Genomic DNA, 18,975 nt, shown 5'->3' with positions numbered 1-18,975 from the left:
ATTCAGACGCCGAACTTTTCATGAGCCGAACCTAATGCATAAATTATTATTAAGTATTTCAAATAAAAAAGTAAAAATAAAAAAAAAAAAAAAAAACGCTAACATTTCGATTGGTTTTGCTTCAAGTAAATTAAGTTCGGCTAATAAAGTTCGGCGTCTGAATCAAAAGGGGAGATTTTCGTGATTTGGGCCGACCTTAATTTGAATTAAGTTCGGCTCATGAAAAGTTCGGCGTCTGAACTGGGCCTAACTCTCAAGGATGCTGCAGTGATTTCTTTGGCAAGAGTCTGAAGATTTTTCTACCCGGGGAGGGTAGTCCCATATATAGCCGGCTATATAGGTACGTGCCGCGAGATAGGGTATGGTTTTTGAGGTTCTCAGTCCTTAAATAGGGTATCATTTTTCCTCAAATAGCAACGCGTTCCTGGATCATGTGGATAGGATATCTAAATTGTATCAGTTAAATTGAAGCTTGTAAGCGCCACGTTTTACGAAAAAGAAATGGCTTTTTCGTTTTTCGGGTTCGGTCCTTAAAAAGGGTATCCGTTTTCCCTTCCTTTACCCTTAAATAGGGTCAGGGTTCAAGAACCTTCGCGGCACAACCCTATCGAAAATTTACGGGAGTACCCACCCCCCCCCCCCCCCCCCCCCGGGTGTTTCTCAGGCAAGACTCGAGTTTCGTTGTTTCAGCGGACCTCATCAGTTGCCGCTATAAGTTGATCTTTCTTGATTGATTTAACGATGAATCTGTTGCCACTCTTGTATTTATCGGGAGGATCGAACCCTCTTCTTTTTCTCATTACTTTTTTCGTAGGGGGAGTGGGAGGGAGGGGGGCATCCCAAAAATTCCCTTTTTTTAGGGTAGGGGAGTGGTCATTTGAGTAAAATTGGCTGGCTGGGGGGTCATACAATTTCCAATGACACTCCGGCCAAATCAACAGCCCCCGGTCCCTATAGATTCTGATGTTAACTTCAACATAGCCTTTCTGAAAGCATCATTCAATTCAATTCGTTTATTTTGCCATTAACCAAAAAATACAACATAAATACATTATAGACGACACTAGACGACACACAATATTCTTACTATTACAATGTTCATACTTAACTATTTACAATATTAAATCGGAAACCAATCGACCACGATGGTGACTCGTGATCACACGTGATGGTTCAGGTTACTCGCCCTTTTTTGTGCGTTTTTGGTGTATGGCGGGATCTTTTCGGGTACGGGCACGTGGGTTACGCGGGATAGATTAGACAGGAAGCGCGAAAATCAACTGGCTCAGCGTGAAGCCAGCGGAGTACGCACATCGCCCATGCAGGATTTCATTACCAGAAAAAAAAATGATTTCCGTAGACCTGCCCTAAGAATTTGAGCTAAATTTGAGTGGGTTTGTATTTCTAGCCGAAGTCTTTCGGTAGAAAATCTTATCAACTTCCATTCAACGATATCTGTGGACAATCATACACATGTTCAAGGGTAAGGTCCATATTTTATTGGAATTGCGTCACCGCTTTTGGATGCCCGCCGTCCAGAAACCGGCTTTAGCTCCAAAAGTTTTAAGCTTATGTTTTAAAACATTTTACACGGTTTTGTGCTTTGTAGAATCAAAGATCTCCTTGTTCTTACAAGCTGCTACAGGTTTCGTTTCATCTCTGAGACATGTTCTGACACAGACTACGCGAGGATAGAAAGTTGTCGGGGGAAGTACGAACTTGCGTAACCGATCAAACCACGGGAATCCAGTCAACTGCTCAGTTTCCGCACCACTCCTTCGATAACGAATTGTGCAAGTTTAAAAATACGTCATTTTAGAGTGTATAAATAAGATAGCTGGAGAGCTTATCATAAAAACGAAACAGCACAAAGGATATCTTTTTCACCGTGTGGACAATGACTCAGAGTGTTAGTTTGTCTGAGCAACAAGCCTTGCTTGGGAAAAAATATCTCCAGGGACATCATTACGATAGCCCATACTACAGTGGTGTAAGAAAGCAGGACCAACCTCCTTACTCAAGTGATTTAGACACTACTTCGAGTGTAGGTGCGTTCAAATCGCGCTCAGTTCTTCAGCAGCCAAGCGATGATTTCTACCACCAAGGAATACCAATTTGGAGGGCAGTTTTGCTTGTGGTTAATGCAGCTCTGGGTGCCGGGATTTTGAACTTTCCACAGGCTTACGCTCAATGTGGTGGTATCGGTACAGCTATTGCTATTCAAATGGTAGGTTTTTTGTGTCTACGGCTTCTAGAGAAGCGTAGACACTATGTCATCGGGAGTGAAAGAGTGTAAGAGTGTAAATGCCACAGGAATCCCAAATGGAATCCTATCGAAAGCCGACGCTAATCCACGACTGACCGAGATCTAAGCGATTGTATTTCCGGATAAGGACAATGGCGACAATACGGTAAATGATGTTTTCCGATGTTGATTTGCTTTTTACAAATAGTTTAAGTGATGATTTGAACCAGAATTCTCTAACTTCTGTAATTTTCATCGCAAACGTGCCCGAATGATCGCCTTGAACAAACATGGAGTGTCTTCAAATTTTACATGCGTGTTTGCACGCACGCAAAAAACTGAAAGTTTTCTTGCCTCTAATAGCAAATGCATCGTTTATTTCAATAAAATGTTTTGTTGGAAAAGCTTTTTGTTGATTTTTGTGTCTTTGTCAATTCATATATGCGTTTGAGAAGCGACAGGTGCGCAATCAAGGACAATTTGCATAAGCGGGTTGAAATTTGATATGCCAAAGGTCTTCATCAACCCGCCGTGAATTTTAGCAATTTTTGCGTTCAAGTGTGTTTTTCGGCAAATGATTAATAGGTAACCATATTATTTTACGTCAGAAAACATTTGTTTAATCATTCCACTTTAACATGCAGTTAATTTTGGAAGCTAACGATATTTATTTATCTACTGCGCATTTTTAACCGCTCTAGGAAAAAGTTAATTTATGCGAAAACTATGGAAACACGACAGGAGTCAAAGGGTTAAAGAATGATACTTGCCATTCATAAGTTCAGTATAGATTAATTAATAGTTTCTGTTGCATTGTATGCCTACGTTTCAGATTAGAACTTTGCTTTCAGTACTTTATGTTTAGAACTTTGCTGTATTGCTTTCAGTACAAAGTTGTTACCAGCTTTAATCTCAATCTCACCAGTATTCTATGCAACATTTTTACAACCATTTTTTTTATCTCTATCCTATTTCCACTCCTCCCTCTTCGTTTTCATTTCAGTTTTATTTCCCTTTTCTTCAATTCTTTCAAATCACATTTCTATACCAGTACTGCAGTAGACACATGCAGTCTGAGACTGCCTATTTTTTGTATTATGAACACAGAGTTTTTATCGTATTGGACTATACTGTGGGCCAAAGATCATGGTATGGTGTTTTAATTTTAACACGGTCAGTATAAAACACGCACAAATAATAATGTGGTCTGGAAAGTGTGATAGAACGTACTCTACGAGATCTTGCGCGTGCATAGGCATGTTGTGAAAGAAGTAGACAGACAGACACCTTTATTTAGTTATAAAGCTCAGGGTAGTCCCTTCAGGAGCTTAAAAGCAGCCTGCCATCAATAGGAGCCCTTTAATTTTTATATACTATAAAAACTAATAACAATGTGGATATACTAAGAAAAACTATTTACAATATAGATAATAATAGTAGTAAGGGTCATTTATTATCAAGCTTAGCTAGTCTGAGCTGAAAAGGAGCATTCTGATAGGCTGACTCTGAGTGGTCCGAATTTTCCTATATGGACTGCTAAGATGGACTACCTGTGTTGCAACGAACCTTTGAAAAGAGCAAGGTGTTTCATTTTGACAAAAACAAAGCAAAAATGTAGTTATCAGAGATTATAGTGCGTCTCCTTAGCCACCTCGTGTTTAGTGGGCACTCCAGTTCCAGTGACAGCCCTGTTTTATACTCAAGGTTGTTCCCTTCCAGCATGTTTTTTTTTTTTAAATTTCCCTTGGGTTGCTATGTAAAGCAGAACCTTGATATAACAAAGACTGTGATATAACAAATGGTATTCTTCAGCCCAGTTATATTAAAATGTATGGAAAAGAACCCCAATACAATGAATCCTTGTCACAAATGAAGACATTTCCTTAGTCTTTTCTGATCAGTCTGATTTCCAGTGTATCTTCCCTACGAAACATTCAGAAAACATAGATGTAGCATAAAGTTTGAGAAAATGATTGATCTTCCCTTGTTGTCGAAGAATGAGGCAGTAAAGAAGGTGCGTGTGCAGGCAAAGAGGTATCATTTTAAACTCACTAGGCATGCTGGATGCTATTCCAATGTTTCAAGATGGTGCAAATTTGGGACATACAACCTGTTTTCTTGATTCATTCTGCTTGAAATAGGCACAGGTAGCCCACAACCCCACAAGATACACAACACAAGATTAGGAAACGTCTCCTTTGTTGAGTCAATTGAAGTGGGAACTGTTCAAACCATTGAGCAGGAGTTTTACATTCTTGCATTTTCTCGCACTGCTTCAACTTAAACAAGGTTCAGGCGGACTAAGCAGCATGCGGGAAAGTCTATATGAAAAAAGTCTAACAGTTTTGAGTTTATAGTTGAGAGAGGTGTTTTATAAAAAGTCTCAAAGTTTGCTGGAGTTTGCTCAAATATTAGGTGGTGTGGGTAGATTTCCAACATACCCCTCCCCTCACACACCAAATAAAAAATTATAGGGTTCAACTTTAATTTATTACAATCAAATCACTTGACTGTCAAAGTTTGCATAACATCCATTTGAACTTCAAATGCACTGCATTAAAACATGTTTGCAAATTCTCGTACTCCAGCCAGTGGTTGTCACTCCTGGCAGTCGGCAGCCCTTGTTCTAAGGATTTCACTTTGATTAATGCTAAATGCATTGTAATTAATAGTTATAAACTCATCAATTTGTATTTTGCAGAGCTTACTAGTGTTTATCACTGGAGCATTCCTTATTCTGGCATACTGTGCTGATAAACATGGATCACAGAATTTCCAAGAAGTAATCCGAGAGGTTCTAGGACCAGGGGCATATATTGTGACGCAGATTGTTATATTGTTGTACATGTTTGGCTCCAGTATTGCTTACATGATCCTGATAGGTGATCAGCTTGAAAGTGGTATGTACACTTTTTTCTCAGTTCCCTAAGGATTTGAGGCTACAAGGCATCCCGTACGAAAATGTTGGGCCTAACATTAACATAACTTAGGCCTGAATTTTTAACCTGACAAAAGCCTAAATTTTTGTGGAATAACCTTAACCTTTTTAAGCGTCGTGTAAGGCTAAAAACAGGACCTTAACTTTTTAAGGCCTCGAGCCTGATTTTTGTAAGGCCTTCCGAGACTGCATTGTGGATGGAAGAATTACTCAAAAATGATTATGTTTTAAGGCTTACAGTTCAAAAAATGTAAGGCTTAAAAATTAATTCGCAAGGCTTGAAATTGTAAGGCTTAAAATCGTAAAAAAGCATTGCTGATGGGTTAAATATCATCATGACTTCGTAACCTTCACACGGCTAATGTCGATAATAAGCAAATTATAGTAGTTGACACTTGAGCTACATTATTAAAACACAGCAGTCCGCAGTAAAGTTGTTTCGCAGTACATAAGTTTATTTATTTTTATGTGTATAGAATAAATTGGAACACCACACGGCGCAGTCTGTTGCGCAGTGGAATAAGCTAAAATAGTATACATTTTGACAAGTTGAGAACCACAAAGGTTAACGTGAACTAATTTATGGTTCAGAAGCTAGGATGCTAACCGGGAATCACTTTGACGACCTAAAATCGTAGTTATAATATTATGTGATCGTGTTGCTCACCTCAATGATTGGAACGTTCTTCGATATTCTTTCCCTAATGTGGAAACGTGGACTAAAATACAACCTGCAAGAGTCATTTTGTTTTACAGCAGACCAAAGAAGCCCTCAGAGCTCTCGATCAGAGTACATTTATCGCGGCGAACTTCAAACGCAGTCGGAGACAATCCGAAGGAACAGGTGTTGTTTACAAAACGGCCGGATGCAGATCTTCGCTTCAGAAAAACAAAACATAAAAACTGTTTCCCAAGCTGAGAAGATACCTCGCATTGAAAACGTTCCCGCTCTTCTAAGTCAAATTACCAACGGTCGAGTTTATTTTCAGGACAATTTTTGTAACGCGATCAGGTAAAGTAATTCGAAACAGGTTCATGACATTTGGCCAATAAGATTAAACCCGCAGATGTCTCAAGAGACCTTTTAGACAAAGTTCCGACACGCACGCGACTGTCAGGGAATTGGGAGAAAAGTCTCGAAACTTAAGTTAGAATGGTATCTTGGAAATATTTTTCAGTGCTTCGTCGCGAACATTCAAAAAAGCAGCTTGATTTTTCACCTCGGATCGAGTAAGTGAAATAAATCAAGCATAGAAGGCAACATATGCTACAAAATATCAGGATTGAATTTGATCGTCTAAATAATGTTCATTTTTAGTCGATTAACAAGTTGCGATAAAAGGTTGTACAGGACTGATGAACGGAGAAAAAAAAAACGCGTATATATTGCAGATTAAGCTTTTGGTGCACAAAAAAGCGAACCATGAAACCTGTGTTAAAGACTGAACGACACGCAGTAAAGAAAGATTCAATTCAGTGCGGTTAAGGACGGTGCCTACTATTGTTACTGCGCATACGTTCTGCGCATCTCGCGATACTCGGGTTTCCTATGGGTGGTGCCTACTAATACAAGGATAATTTTGCGCGGTTTAAAACTATACGGAGAAAGCAGAACTTAGCAAGTGCTTTTGGTGTCTCAAAAGAAAATTAGGGGTAACCATGCATTTTTCAGAGATAATTAAGCTTCAATTTAGGAAAAAAATCCCATACATTACTTTATATTTTGGCGCTTTTTAGAGATATTATTGCTTAATTATCTCTGAAAAATGCGTGGTTACCCTCAATTTTCTTTTTGGATTCCAAGAGGCCTTGCTAAGATCTGCTTTTCCCGCATAGTCATAAGCCGCACAAAAATACTTCGGTATTAGTAGGCACCGTCCTTAAGTGTGCCCGGCTAAAATGATTATGACTGTGAGTTTTACGTGAGTTTTCTACTTCGCGATTTAGGTTCTGTAAGGTTACTGTTAGGCTAGATAATTTGGTTAGTCACAGTTATTTATATACGCTAAATACATGTTAGGCTTTGTTGGGTAAATAATAAGGTTACGAAAACACTGGGCTGTCGACCAGAAAAAAATTGCGCATTGTCAGGCTGCCGTTTAGTCTAATTCTAAACCTAACAAAACCTTATTATTTTTGGGTTTTAATCAATTAACCTAACAAATTCAGTGTTAGGCTTTTGTTAGTTTTGTGTAAGGTCTCGGTTCACTAAATCAGGCTGCGATCAGGCCTAAATATGGCTTTGTTAGGCCAGACATTTTCGTACGGGATATTTTTGCACTCACTTACATTGGATGTGTGGATGTTATCTTTAGTATTTTTAATTTATAAAATAATATGAAACTATATTTGAAGGGCACAGAGTATAACCTTCCTTTATTGCATTTTAGCGCACCTTTGTTGTTTTGGCTCAGATTTGCCAGAGTTTTTACGTGTCGGCTTCAAATCCTTCAGGAAACATCGCCTTAATGTATAACAATCTGCTGTTTTGTGCTTCACTTTGTGCTCATAACAGCAGAAAAATAGCCCATAACCATGGGTTTTTACTGCTTCTAGCGTCGTGCAGTGCAGCTCACATGAGACAATTTGCAACCACTAATGAAACACAAGTTTTGTTTGGCCAGTTGCTTTGTACATGATGATGATGATGATGATAATAATAATAATATTAACCCAAAAATTGTTCAATTTTTTTTCAGTTGGATTGGCCATTGATCCACATCCTCATTGGTATTTAAGCCGGCAATTTTTCATGTGTCTTGTGTCTATTGTATTTCTTTTACCGCTGTGTCTGCCAAAGACGTTAAAAGTTCTTAGCTACTCAAGGTATGCTTATGTTTGTTATGCTATGAGATAATTATGTCATTAATCCACAATTTGGAGTTTCCTCAGACTATGCACCTACAACAAATATGTCAAACAGCTAAGATTGCCAGTTCTAGCTTCTAAGTTCTGTACGAGTTGCCTAGCGGGGTCATGTGTTGGTGAATAAAATGATAGATATATTTTTCAGTCTGTGGCACAGGCATACTCAGAGAAAGGAAATTTGAGCTCCTGTTTCAAGGAATTTATTATTTCCAAGTTTAGTATGTAGAAGTAAGTATGATAACTAATTTACTGGCAACCATTATATTTTTCAGTGCACTTAGAACAATTGGAGCTATTTTTGTTTGTGCAGTTACTGCTGTAAAGTATTTTGAGGGGAATTATACAGTTAATCCAAAATTTGTCCAGTAAGTGTTACGTATAAAAGTTAATAATATAGTCAATAATGCTAGCCAACTTATTGTTGAATGACAGACATAATGTTAGTAACAAGAACAAAGACACGCCTGCAACTGTTGTGCCACTTATACTGTTGTAAACCTATACCAAGAAAGAACGAAGTAAAGGAGTTTATTTATTTGTGCACCAAGTCTAATTAGGGCTTTTAAGAATTTTGAGGGGCTTGGTTGTAAAACCATGCCAAGTGAATATTTTTCAATGAAATCCAAATTGCTCCAACTAAACTGTAGTTTTTTTTTGGCATGCAGATTGATTAAAATCATGGTAAAAATTACACTAGCCTAAATTCTTGACTTATAGCTTCAAGTAAGAGAATAGTCACGTAAGCACGTGTGTCTTCTCTGATAATCAGTTTGTTACCCAAATTAGAGCAGATTTGCAGTAATTTGGATTTTATGGCAAAATTTCCACTTAACATGGTTTTCGGCAAAACCCTTCAGTCTATTTTAATAATAGAAGATCATTTTTTTAGAGCAATTGCAAAATTATTAGTTAAATTAGTTAATAAATAAATAAATGCATTGCCAGTAAGGACAGTCTCTGTTGCTGCAAATGTGTAGAGTGCATGTAAATGTAGATGTTTTGTGTAACATTTTTATGCAACAATGTCATAAATTTTGACCTTTTTTCTCCTTTTTAATAGAGTGAAGTTACCTTGGACAGAGGCCTTCACTGCTGTTCCAATTATCTGCTTTGGTTTTCAGGTTTGCACAATCAATGCATTTAAATTTGTTTTGGAAAGTGGGTAGGGGGGGGGGGGGCTTATTTAAATATCTAATTGTCAGACTGCAGGCTTATTAGAAGCTTCTAGAGTATACTCATCTGCTTTTTGTAAAATTAATTTTATTTTGCCTGGGCATTAATTGTGTCTATCTTGCCTTTGCAGTGTCATGTGCCCTCCATAGCTGTTTATGCAGAATTAAAGAAAGCAAGTTTACCCAGATTTGGAATTGTTGTTGTGATAGCAATGGCAATTTGCTCTACTGCTTATGCCATCACAGCGTCATTTGGCTACCTAACATTTGGCACAACTGTCAAAAGTGATGTGCTGTTAAGTTACGATCCTGATGATGTTTTGGTGAATATTGCAAGAGTGATGCTAACAATAATAGTATTGTCCACCTCAGTGGTGGTTCTTTTTTGTGGAAGGTAAAGTTTTGGAATGTAAAGCATTTTAAATGTTATTTGTTTTGAGTAAAACAGGCAATATTGCTTCAAGAGGTTGTTTGAAAACTGCGCTGATTGAAAATTTGATCAAAGTCTTACTCCAGACTTGTATGTAGTTCAGTTCAATATTATATTAATTTTATAATCGTGTGGTTAAACTAACCTGCAATGTTTTCCTAAAAACTAAGTAATCAATTATTTCAAAGTCATTGGAGCAAAGCGTGATCTTCCTGATTTGTTTGGTTGTATGTTTGAACCGAGGTGTCAACAAAATCTTCAGGCCATCCTGTCTTCATTTGTTCAACTCTTTTTAAAAAGTTATGAGGCTTATAATTTTTTTTCAAATTCAAGCACTCTGTTCATTTCTTACAAAAATAACACCAAGCCAATGCATTTCTTTTTGCCAGAAAATTCTTTGCATGGTTCATGGTAGGGTATTTTTGTAGGGGAGACGTTGTCATTCAGGGTGGCACTGAGCAAAATTTAATTATCTCACTGTGAATGCGATTTGCTGCCATATGTATATAGAAATTAAATTCAAAATTTTTTGTTCACTTGTTAAAAGGGGAAGTATCATGGGGTTTTAGGTATCTTTTGTTAAAAATGATGAAATAAGACCTTCAATCAGCTGCAAATAATTCTACAATGAGGAGCGGAACGAAATCAACTCAATTCTTGAAAGGAACAACTCGTGATCTGTTCTAGCGCATTTTGGAAACAAAAATGCGAGAACTTGGAAAACATTAGCCTAATAATTTTCAAGTTTCGATCCATACCGGCCTACTCTGTCTCTGGGCAGAGGCACAGATTTATTGCACTGGGGTGATAATTTATAACAAGCTTGACAATTATTTTGTTGTTTCTGCTGACTGACAAACATTTTTGGGTTTTGAAATGACAGCAAATTTGCGTGATACTTCCCCTTTAATTGCGATAAATTATTGCCCTCCTGCTTAAAACCGATGGTGATGTTGGGGAAGGGGTGGGGGTAATTGAAGTCGTCTCTTCCTAGCCCCTTTGATGGGTGGAGTGAGGGAAAGGCCTCCTCAAGTAACCCTCCAAGTTTTATCCATTATTTTTAGGCTCTGTGGGCACTAAAATCCTTGTTCACTTTGTATTTTAGGAGTTGTGTAGAGGGCTTGTATCTAGCATTCTTCAGAATGCCTCCTGCACTAGCTGAAATAAATGAAAGAAGACGGCGTATCATACAGACTCTGGTGTGGTTTGGACTGTCTCTTGTTGTGGCAGTGTTTGTCAAAGACATAGGATATGCTGTAGCACTCATTGGAGGATTAGCTGCATTGTTCATTTTTTTCTTTCCAGGTTGGTGAAGAAACTATGCAAAGTTGTATAATATTTGAAATAATTCAACAAGGAGAGATTGTTTACTTAGTTTATAAAATCACTGGCACAGTGCTATAAATGAATACATACTGTACCACACATAATTTCAGGTCGAAAGGTGATTCAGGGCTGCGCTTCAAATACCTTGTCTTCCCATAAAATAATATTAAGGAAGGTACCTACTAATAGTGAGATATTTTTGTGCAGGTTATGACTATTATAGGAAATGCATATCTTATTTCGGCCTATTGGAACCCAAAAAGAAAATGGGGAGTAAAAACACATTTTTCAGAGATATTTAACAGGGTTCTCATTAGAAGGCGGGACCCGGGTACCAGTACCAGGATACACAAGAGTCATTACTTGCCTACTTTCAAACTGAACATAAAGAAATTCACTTCAATTGTAATTTTCTGCCCAGCTACTCTCCTATAGGTGCCCCCCTACTTCAAAACTTAATGAAACCCCTGTATTTAAGCAACAATAATAATATTGAAAAAGCGTTGAAATGCGAAACAATGCATCATTAGCATTTTTCCCAAATGCAATGAAGACTATATATGCAGAAAAAGCAGGTCTTAGCAAGGGTTTTGAAATCCAAAAAGAAAATTGGGGGTAACCATGGATTTTTAATTAAGCAACAATAATTATTCTAAAAAGCTAAAATAATAGAAAACAATGTACATGTATGGATTTTTTTTCTCAAAAATTAGCTTAATTATCTTTAACAAATGCCTGCCCCCCCCCCCCCCCTCCCCCAACTTCACCCAATTTTCATTTTAGATGCCAATGACATTTACCAAGATCTTCTTTTCATGCATGGTCACAAATCATACAAAAATACTTCTGAATTACCGGTAGTAGGAACTGTCCTAAAGGGAATTAATTTTACTGTTTCATTTTAGGAATTTGTCTTGTGCAAGAGATGCTCCAGTATTCAGTTTTAACTGTCACAAGAAAGTTGCTGATTGCTCTTGGTCTCTTTTACGTGGTCCTTGGAGTGTTCATATTTGCAGACTCAGAAGTGTTAGCAATAATGCAAGACATTACAGGAAAGGGGTTGTACTAAGCAGTTGGAAACAGAACTACAACAAATTCCACCATCATCCTGAGTCCAGTTGTTCAAAGCCAAGTTAAGCTAATCCTCGGTTAACTTGAACTTTAATTCCTTTTAATCAACAAAGACTCTTCAAAACAATTTTTTCATCATTCTCTACCACTAGCTCAAAATTAGCTTTTAAAACATTAGTAATTGAGCAAGATGAAAACCTTAGTTAATTTTTAATTGGGATTGGTGCTAATTGGCTTTTGGACAACTGGGCCCTGGGTGAATTGTACATACACTCTCACAGAACTGCATTGTGTTGGTGCACCTTGTAGATGACTAGGATGTTTTCAGTCCTGCGGATGACGACAACCACAGAACATTAAATATAATGTACACAGGTATTCTGGTTGAAAATGAGAGCACTTTATTCTGAAAAGTAAGTTGATCAGGGCAGACCTGCAAATAGCAATATTTTTTGCTAGTTTACTCTAGGCTGGTTAGTCAAATGTGTAGCACCTGTTAATGTTGGTGTCATTGTGTAATAATGAGAGTGTAGGTAAACCCATGATTTTTCACCGTGCAACTTTGAAAAAAGTGCTCTTTAAAAGAAGGTACAAATAATTACACAACTCAGGAAATTATTGCAATCCACCGTACCAAAAAAGGTGACTGGTAAATTTACCCTAATACTTAGGGAATATGAAAACTCTAAAACGCTCATAAAAACGAACAGAAAAGTGAAAAAAAACTTCAAACCTAGAAAATACAATTATGTTTAGTATAAAGACAAATTCCACCAAAAAAAAAAATATATATATATATATATATATATTTATTTATTGGGTGGACCCCTTAAAAATTGTAAACCAATGATAAAAAGAAGGGATTAATGGTTATAAAATAATTATTAATTGAATAGTTATTAATTAATAAGATAGGTTTAATGCATCCAGCCTTTACAATCAAATTATAAATTTATAGTGTCAAACATTTTTCAAAATTGAATTTATTTTGCACGCAAGGTAAGAATTAAGCACTGGGATGGCTAGAAAATCAAATATTTTTCTAATACTATAAGAATGTGTTTTCTTCTATTCAAAATCAATTGTAAAACAATAAAAAAATATTCAATCAAAGAATTGAAACTAAATGGTATTATTTAGCATCTCCATTATAAACTACCACTCTCAATCCAGCCTCTTGAATTGGACTTTACATGCAAACATTTTCTGATGTAAATAAAATAATTATTTACATCATAAGAGCTTGTTCCTAGTATGTAATAGCAGCCCTTGGACAGTAAGTTTGCCACATTTGTCTGAAAATTTTTGAAAACAGGCTTTTGTCTTAAAACACGTCTTAAAGCCACCTTAGATTTATTAGTACAACTTTGTTCTGTGACAGGCAGACGATACAAAAGAAATGATTGTTTTGTGAAAATTACAGTCAATGTATGTCACGCGGGACCAGTATTTTTGAAATTTGAACCGAATTTTAAACATTGCCAGAGAGATTTCAGAGTTCCTGTGGAAATTACCCTAGTTTATTGCTGGTTATTCTTTACATTACAGCATTAAGTATTTCAAAAATAACAATCGTTTCCCAAGTATTTTGAATTTTTTTGTTCAGTTAATGTGTCTTTTTTGGAAAGATTTCTCAAGATTCCGTTCAAATGCTGGACATTACAAAAAGGAATTTCAATATCCATTCCACTCAGAAAAACTGGTCATGCAAGACGTAGGCTGACCGTAAACCTACAACTTGACATGTACATCAACTTTATGTCATAGGGCTTTGAAACATTTTGAAATCCAACCACAATTGAAGGGCTGAGAGCGTAACCGTCTTGTGTTGAATATTTGGCCAATTTTTCTTATTGCTCAATTCTTGCACGTGGCCTTCAATTTAGTGAGAAAACACTACTCTGTTTTTTTCCCCCACTGGTTCACACTTAGTTTTTTTTTCAAGAAAATGAGGCCAAAATATCAAGTCAAAGAAATTTGACAGTTATGCTCTGTGCCCTTTATTTGTAGGTGTAGACAATGCTGAATGATGCAAATTGTATGCAACATGAAATGACATGAAAGGCACTCGCTACAGATGTTACACACAAGTCTTGAGCATAAGTTATACTATCTAAATTGGCCTTAAAGTTTCACTCCAGCATTTCCACATCATGGGGAACCTGTTCAGAAAGTTATTTATTTAATTACACAACTTCTACACTCACTAATTGACAATAGACAGTAAAATTAAAATAATCACAGTAAATTAAAACTTGGAAGGTAGACTGCACAATAGAGCTAGGCGCCATGTTAAGTGCACCAGATAAATTATTTTATTTATATTTTTGGCCTTCCATTCACATTAACACAGCATTTCAGTCACTTAAAACTGGTTGACAATGACAAATGGCTCACGTCATCCTGGACTAGAAAGTGGCAAGTAACCTCTGGTCGAACAACACATCCTTACTCACCCTATGGAAGGCCATTGGAAATTCTAAGTGAAAGCCAAAAGTAAAGGAAAGATTGAAGCTAAACAGGATGGCGGGGGAGTTAAAAAAAAAAATACTCCAAAGGGGAGTGCAAATTTTTCTTGATCAAATCTATGTACTCTTTTTTTTTCTCTCTCCCCTAATTTTGCAATACATTGCAACAACAAATTTTTGTATTAAAAGTTGTCTGCACGCTTTGTTATGAAAGCAACACATAAAAAGTTGTCCTTTGTAGCAACACCTTATGTGAGAAATGGTTTCAATGATAAAAGAAAATTTGCGATTCTGAAATCCCCCCTCTCTTCCTAAACCTCATACCTGGCATGCAGCCTAAGCACAGGTAAGCCATTACAATGTGTATGGCTGTTGTAAAGAGCCACAAGACAGGCTTGTAGCCTGCAGTGCAGGTTTTTTTTTTTAAGACTGAGTGCTCTATTAATAGCCATTCGTGCACCAAACTGCCATCTTGGATTTCTACAATCTCACTCTTCTTCTCGTCATAATCCAAGATGGCGGGCAAGGCATTTCACAAAGGAAATAAAACTGAGTGTTCACTCGCCCCCCAAATATGCTTGCATTGCAGGCTACAGACTTGTGGCTGAACATGTTTGATGGGAGCCTGTTGTTACACCGGTGGTCTTGACAATAGCAAAGTGCACAGTTCAACAAAATATCATAAATGTTCAAATGTCCCTAAGAAGAGACAACCCCTTCAAAAATCGGACAAGAAAACACACCGCAAACAATAAGCCCATGGAGTGTTAAGGTTAGTGACCCGTGGACTAAGGGGTATTAGGCAAAGAGAAAAATCTGTGAGTCAAGCTAGTGCCCTACACTCCACTCAGGACCCTGTTCACAGGCTGCAGGGTTAGTTGCTTTAAGATTCTCCACATGGTATTTCTTATTTGAGAGGCAAAATTCCTTCAACAACTACCAAAAACAAACCCTTGCCCCCAACCCCCTTAAAAAAAACCCTTTAAAGCTGTTTTTAGCTATTTTTATTGTCAAAGTCAAAACATTTTGTAAATGAAAGATTTCTTCCAATAACAAGCCCCTGCCAAAGGTCCTTTGCATTAATGTAACCCTTAGGTGTAGAAATCATTCATAGAAATCATCATACACTGCACCAGAATAATATCATAACTTCTCTGTTTCATATTTTTAACTATTCTTGAAATTGTTTCTAAAATAAATTCCCCCAGAGTAACGCAAAACAAATAACAAATAAAACAGAGATTCCTTTGTTGGCTGAGAGAGAAGTTTATTCGCGAAGCTAGCAAATCTAAAGTAACATACAAATCCCTGAATAAACCTCTCTGACCCGCCAAAAACCAAACCCCCAAAGGAAGATCAATAGAAACTAGCTTAAAACTTGACGCATACGATAGGCTAACTGCAGCTTGGACGCCATGGACATCTCTAAATAAGACTTGTAAGCGTCAGAGGCCCAGTCCCCATAAACTTGGATGATTTCCCCTGGAACACCTAAACGAAAAGCCCAAGAAGCGGCCCCCCGTCGAAATGAGTGACCCCGAAACGTGCGATAATCTGGAATACCTGCCCGACGAAGCAGGTCCCGAAAAAAGGAAACAAATTGCGATTTTGTAACCGAAACGGTGTGACCGGCCTTTGTGGGGAGTAAAAAGGCGGGAGACTGAGGAGGGGCAGGTACGAGAGAACACATCAGCTCGTACATCTGCACTGGGCAGAGAGGGGACTGAGGCATACGCAGTAATGGTAACAAAAGACGCCTTTTCCCGAACTGAATAGTCTTCGTATGCTTAAATAAAACTACTAGACCTGTAGAAGTAGGTACAATGTCCCTTCGACACAAATGCATAGAAGGTTGAAAAGACGAAACAGTGCGAGGAACTATGTTCGAAACTCTAGCTAGTAAGAAAAACGTACAAAGGAAAGCGGACATAAAAGTGACCTCCACTGGGTTTGTGAAATCTACTAATGATACTAACTGCAACAAAATATCTGGGGTGACGGGAGGCGCCCTATTAGGCACATGCTGCGCCAGACGGTCTAATCCCCTTAAGAGAATCGTCAATTCATAACTTTGAAAAACGGTAATGGCCTCGCCAGCTAAAAGATGGAGAAGTTTAACTCCACTAAGATAATTCCGCACAGAAGCTGGTATCATGCTGCGGCTTAGAAACTGGCAATATAATGCAAGTGTCTCGAGGCTGGCGGGCATAGGAGTCAATTGAAAATAACTACAAAACAGTAAAAAGGCCCGCCATTGAGTCTGATGATTTTTGTGCGTTCCTGCGGCAAAGGCCGCGCGACGAGTCTCCTGCAAGCCACGTCGAAGAACAAGGAGATGGTGCTCTGCAAAAGAAAACAATTAAAGGGCGTCATCAAACTTGAAAATGTCCTGAGGAAGATGCACCAAAGTAAGGTTAGAGAGAGACTGTTCCCGTAAGAGCGTGGAGCGATAATAATCGGAAATATGCCAACGCGACAGGTGGTCCGCGGTGCGGTTTGCTTGAGAAGAGAGATGGACCGCACGCAATTCAAACTCCCCCTGGGCTGACTGCAACCAGATTTCGCGCAAACAGGTCGCCAGGACGATATCCCTAGTACGACCCGTGTTAATAACCGAAACCACGGCTTCATTATCGCAGAAAAGCTGAATGCGGCGACCGTGCCAACGTTGACCCCATAAACGCACAGCGACCATCACAGTAAGAAGCTCGAGATGATGAATTGCGGAACAAATTGAAGATACAAAACTTGGAAAAGGAGAATGAAAGTACTCGGTAGAAGACAACCCACCACACCCACTTAAACAGGCATCGGTGGCGAAAACTTCATCAGGCGCCGACCAGGGTGATGTGGGGATCACCGAGACGCCATTGTAAAGGGGAAGAAAAAGTTGCCACCAACGAATATCCTTTCGAAATTCAGCGGTTAAACGGACATGATGGGTGGGAGACTGGATCGAACGAAGTACATCAAGAATACGTGAAACAAAGATCCGGCTTTGACGAACGCACTTAGCCACAAACATAAGTTTCCCTACTAGCGATTGCAAGGCAGTTTTCGTACAAGACTTGCGGATACGCCAACTCGCTAATAAAGAAGTTATCTCCGCCAGTCGGGAAGGGGGCACAGACATCGTCATATTTACGGTGTCAAATTGTACTCCGAGACAAGAGACTACCGTACCGGGAGGAATGGCTTTGGCGGATGATTCAGTCAAGCCCAGCCGAGACAAAAGGCCCCCGAGAAAATCATACGATTCCCGTGCGAGATCCTTGGGAGCCACCCCCATGAAATCATCTAAGTAATTGAGGACGTCGAACCCGGATTGCGAACAAAGAAAACAAACGGCGGACGTTATGCGCTGACAAGCCATTGCGGAGGAACGAAGACCCATCGGCAATACCGTGTCAAAGTACAAGAGATCCTCCCAACGATAACCCAATAACGGATAATCAAAGGGGTCAACAGGAAATTGACGGTAAGCCCGGCGAAGATCACGCTTGAAAATGTGACATCCGACCACGAGCTCCGCGATATGATCGACCGTAGGATAGCACAAATGAAAAAGCTGCCCATCGTATTCGTCACAAGAAATTCCTGCATTAACGGACGAACCAGAAGGCCAACTTAAATCGAGAATGATTCTGCGTTCGTTACCATCACCCTTAGGGACAAAGTTCAAAGGAGAAAGTGCCATTTGGCCGGTAGAAAACGGGATCTCTGAAAACGGACCAGCTATCGCTCCGACCGAAATTTCGTCTCGGAGATAGGTCGACACAACGCACCACGGTGAGTACGCAGTGAGTACGGTCGTCAGTTCGTGGAAAACCGCATGTGGCATAGTCATAATTCACGGGCCACCCATAGCGCAAATACTCGCAGATTATCATGATAATCAACTAACAGATCATCCCATGTGTCAAGGCGTAAATGAGTAAAAATAGGGATACGGCGACACTTGTAATTAGGCAATCCAGTGAACGCGACGGCTTCATGTAAGCAAACGAAATAATTAAGAGGGTCGGGGGAAGCTAGTGTGAGGCTATCGCTGGGACTTGAGTCAGTAGAAAACACACAGTCACGAGTGGAAATGTCAAAAGCATTATCTTTCAGAACAGACTGAACATTAAAGTCGTGCGGCGATTGAAGATCTTCAGAAGAAGCAAAAACCACAGTGTCACACATAGTATTCTGATGATTGACATAATCAGGAACACTCACAGAGTCACGATTGGAGATTTCATAACACTGATCCCCGGGAATAACTGAACGCGGCAGAAAGTCACGATTTGTGTCGACACGGGTGTTCTGGTGATTGTCACAAGCCGGAACACTCACAGAGTCAAGAGGAGGCTTGTTGTCATGAATGGAAACCGCAAAGTCACGATTTGAGGTTCCAGAAAAGTGCACAAAGTCACGATTTGTGGCAACACGGGTGTTCTGACGGTCATCATAAT

The 18,975-nt window shown here is 38.8% G+C and overlaps 2 protein-coding genes across 2 annotated transcripts; one reads left to right on the top strand and one right to left on the bottom strand.

The window, feature by feature from the left end:
• Positions 1-1,329: 1,329 nt before the first annotated feature.
• LOC146489786 (sodium-coupled neutral amino acid transporter 7-like) lies at positions 1,330-13,986 on the top strand. Its single transcript, XM_085100354.1, has 9 exons — positions 1,330-1,483; positions 1,610-2,227; positions 4,947-5,145; positions 7,883-8,009; positions 8,324-8,416; positions 9,112-9,172; positions 9,355-9,617; positions 10,759-10,958; positions 11,885-13,986. The coding sequence occupies exons 2-9, from the start codon at positions 1,898-1,900 to the stop codon at positions 12,046-12,048; spliced, it is 1,437 nt and encodes a 478-aa protein (XP_084956480.1). The 5' UTR covers positions 1,330-1,483; positions 1,610-1,897; the 3' UTR covers positions 12,049-13,986.
• Positions 13,987-15,505: 1,519 nt separating this feature from the next.
• Positions 15,506-18,732, bottom strand: LOC146489785 (uncharacterized). Its single transcript, XM_085100151.1, has one exon. The coding sequence runs from the start codon at positions 18,363-18,365 to the stop codon at positions 16,878-16,880; it is 1,488 nt and encodes a 495-aa protein (XP_084956277.1). The 5' UTR covers positions 18,366-18,732; the 3' UTR covers positions 15,506-16,877.
• Positions 18,733-18,975: the final 243 nt, after the last annotated feature.

Source organism: Pavona decussata, unplaced genomic scaffold, assembly GCF_977016875.1.
Source record: "Pavona decussata unplaced genomic scaffold, jaPavDecu1.1 SCAFFOLD_3, whole genome shotgun sequence".
Taxonomy (NCBI): Eukaryota; Metazoa; Cnidaria; class Anthozoa; order Scleractinia; family Agariciidae; genus Pavona; species Pavona decussata.
The sequence above is the reverse complement of the archived record's forward strand: the minus strand, read 5'-3'. Positions and strand labels throughout refer to the sequence as shown.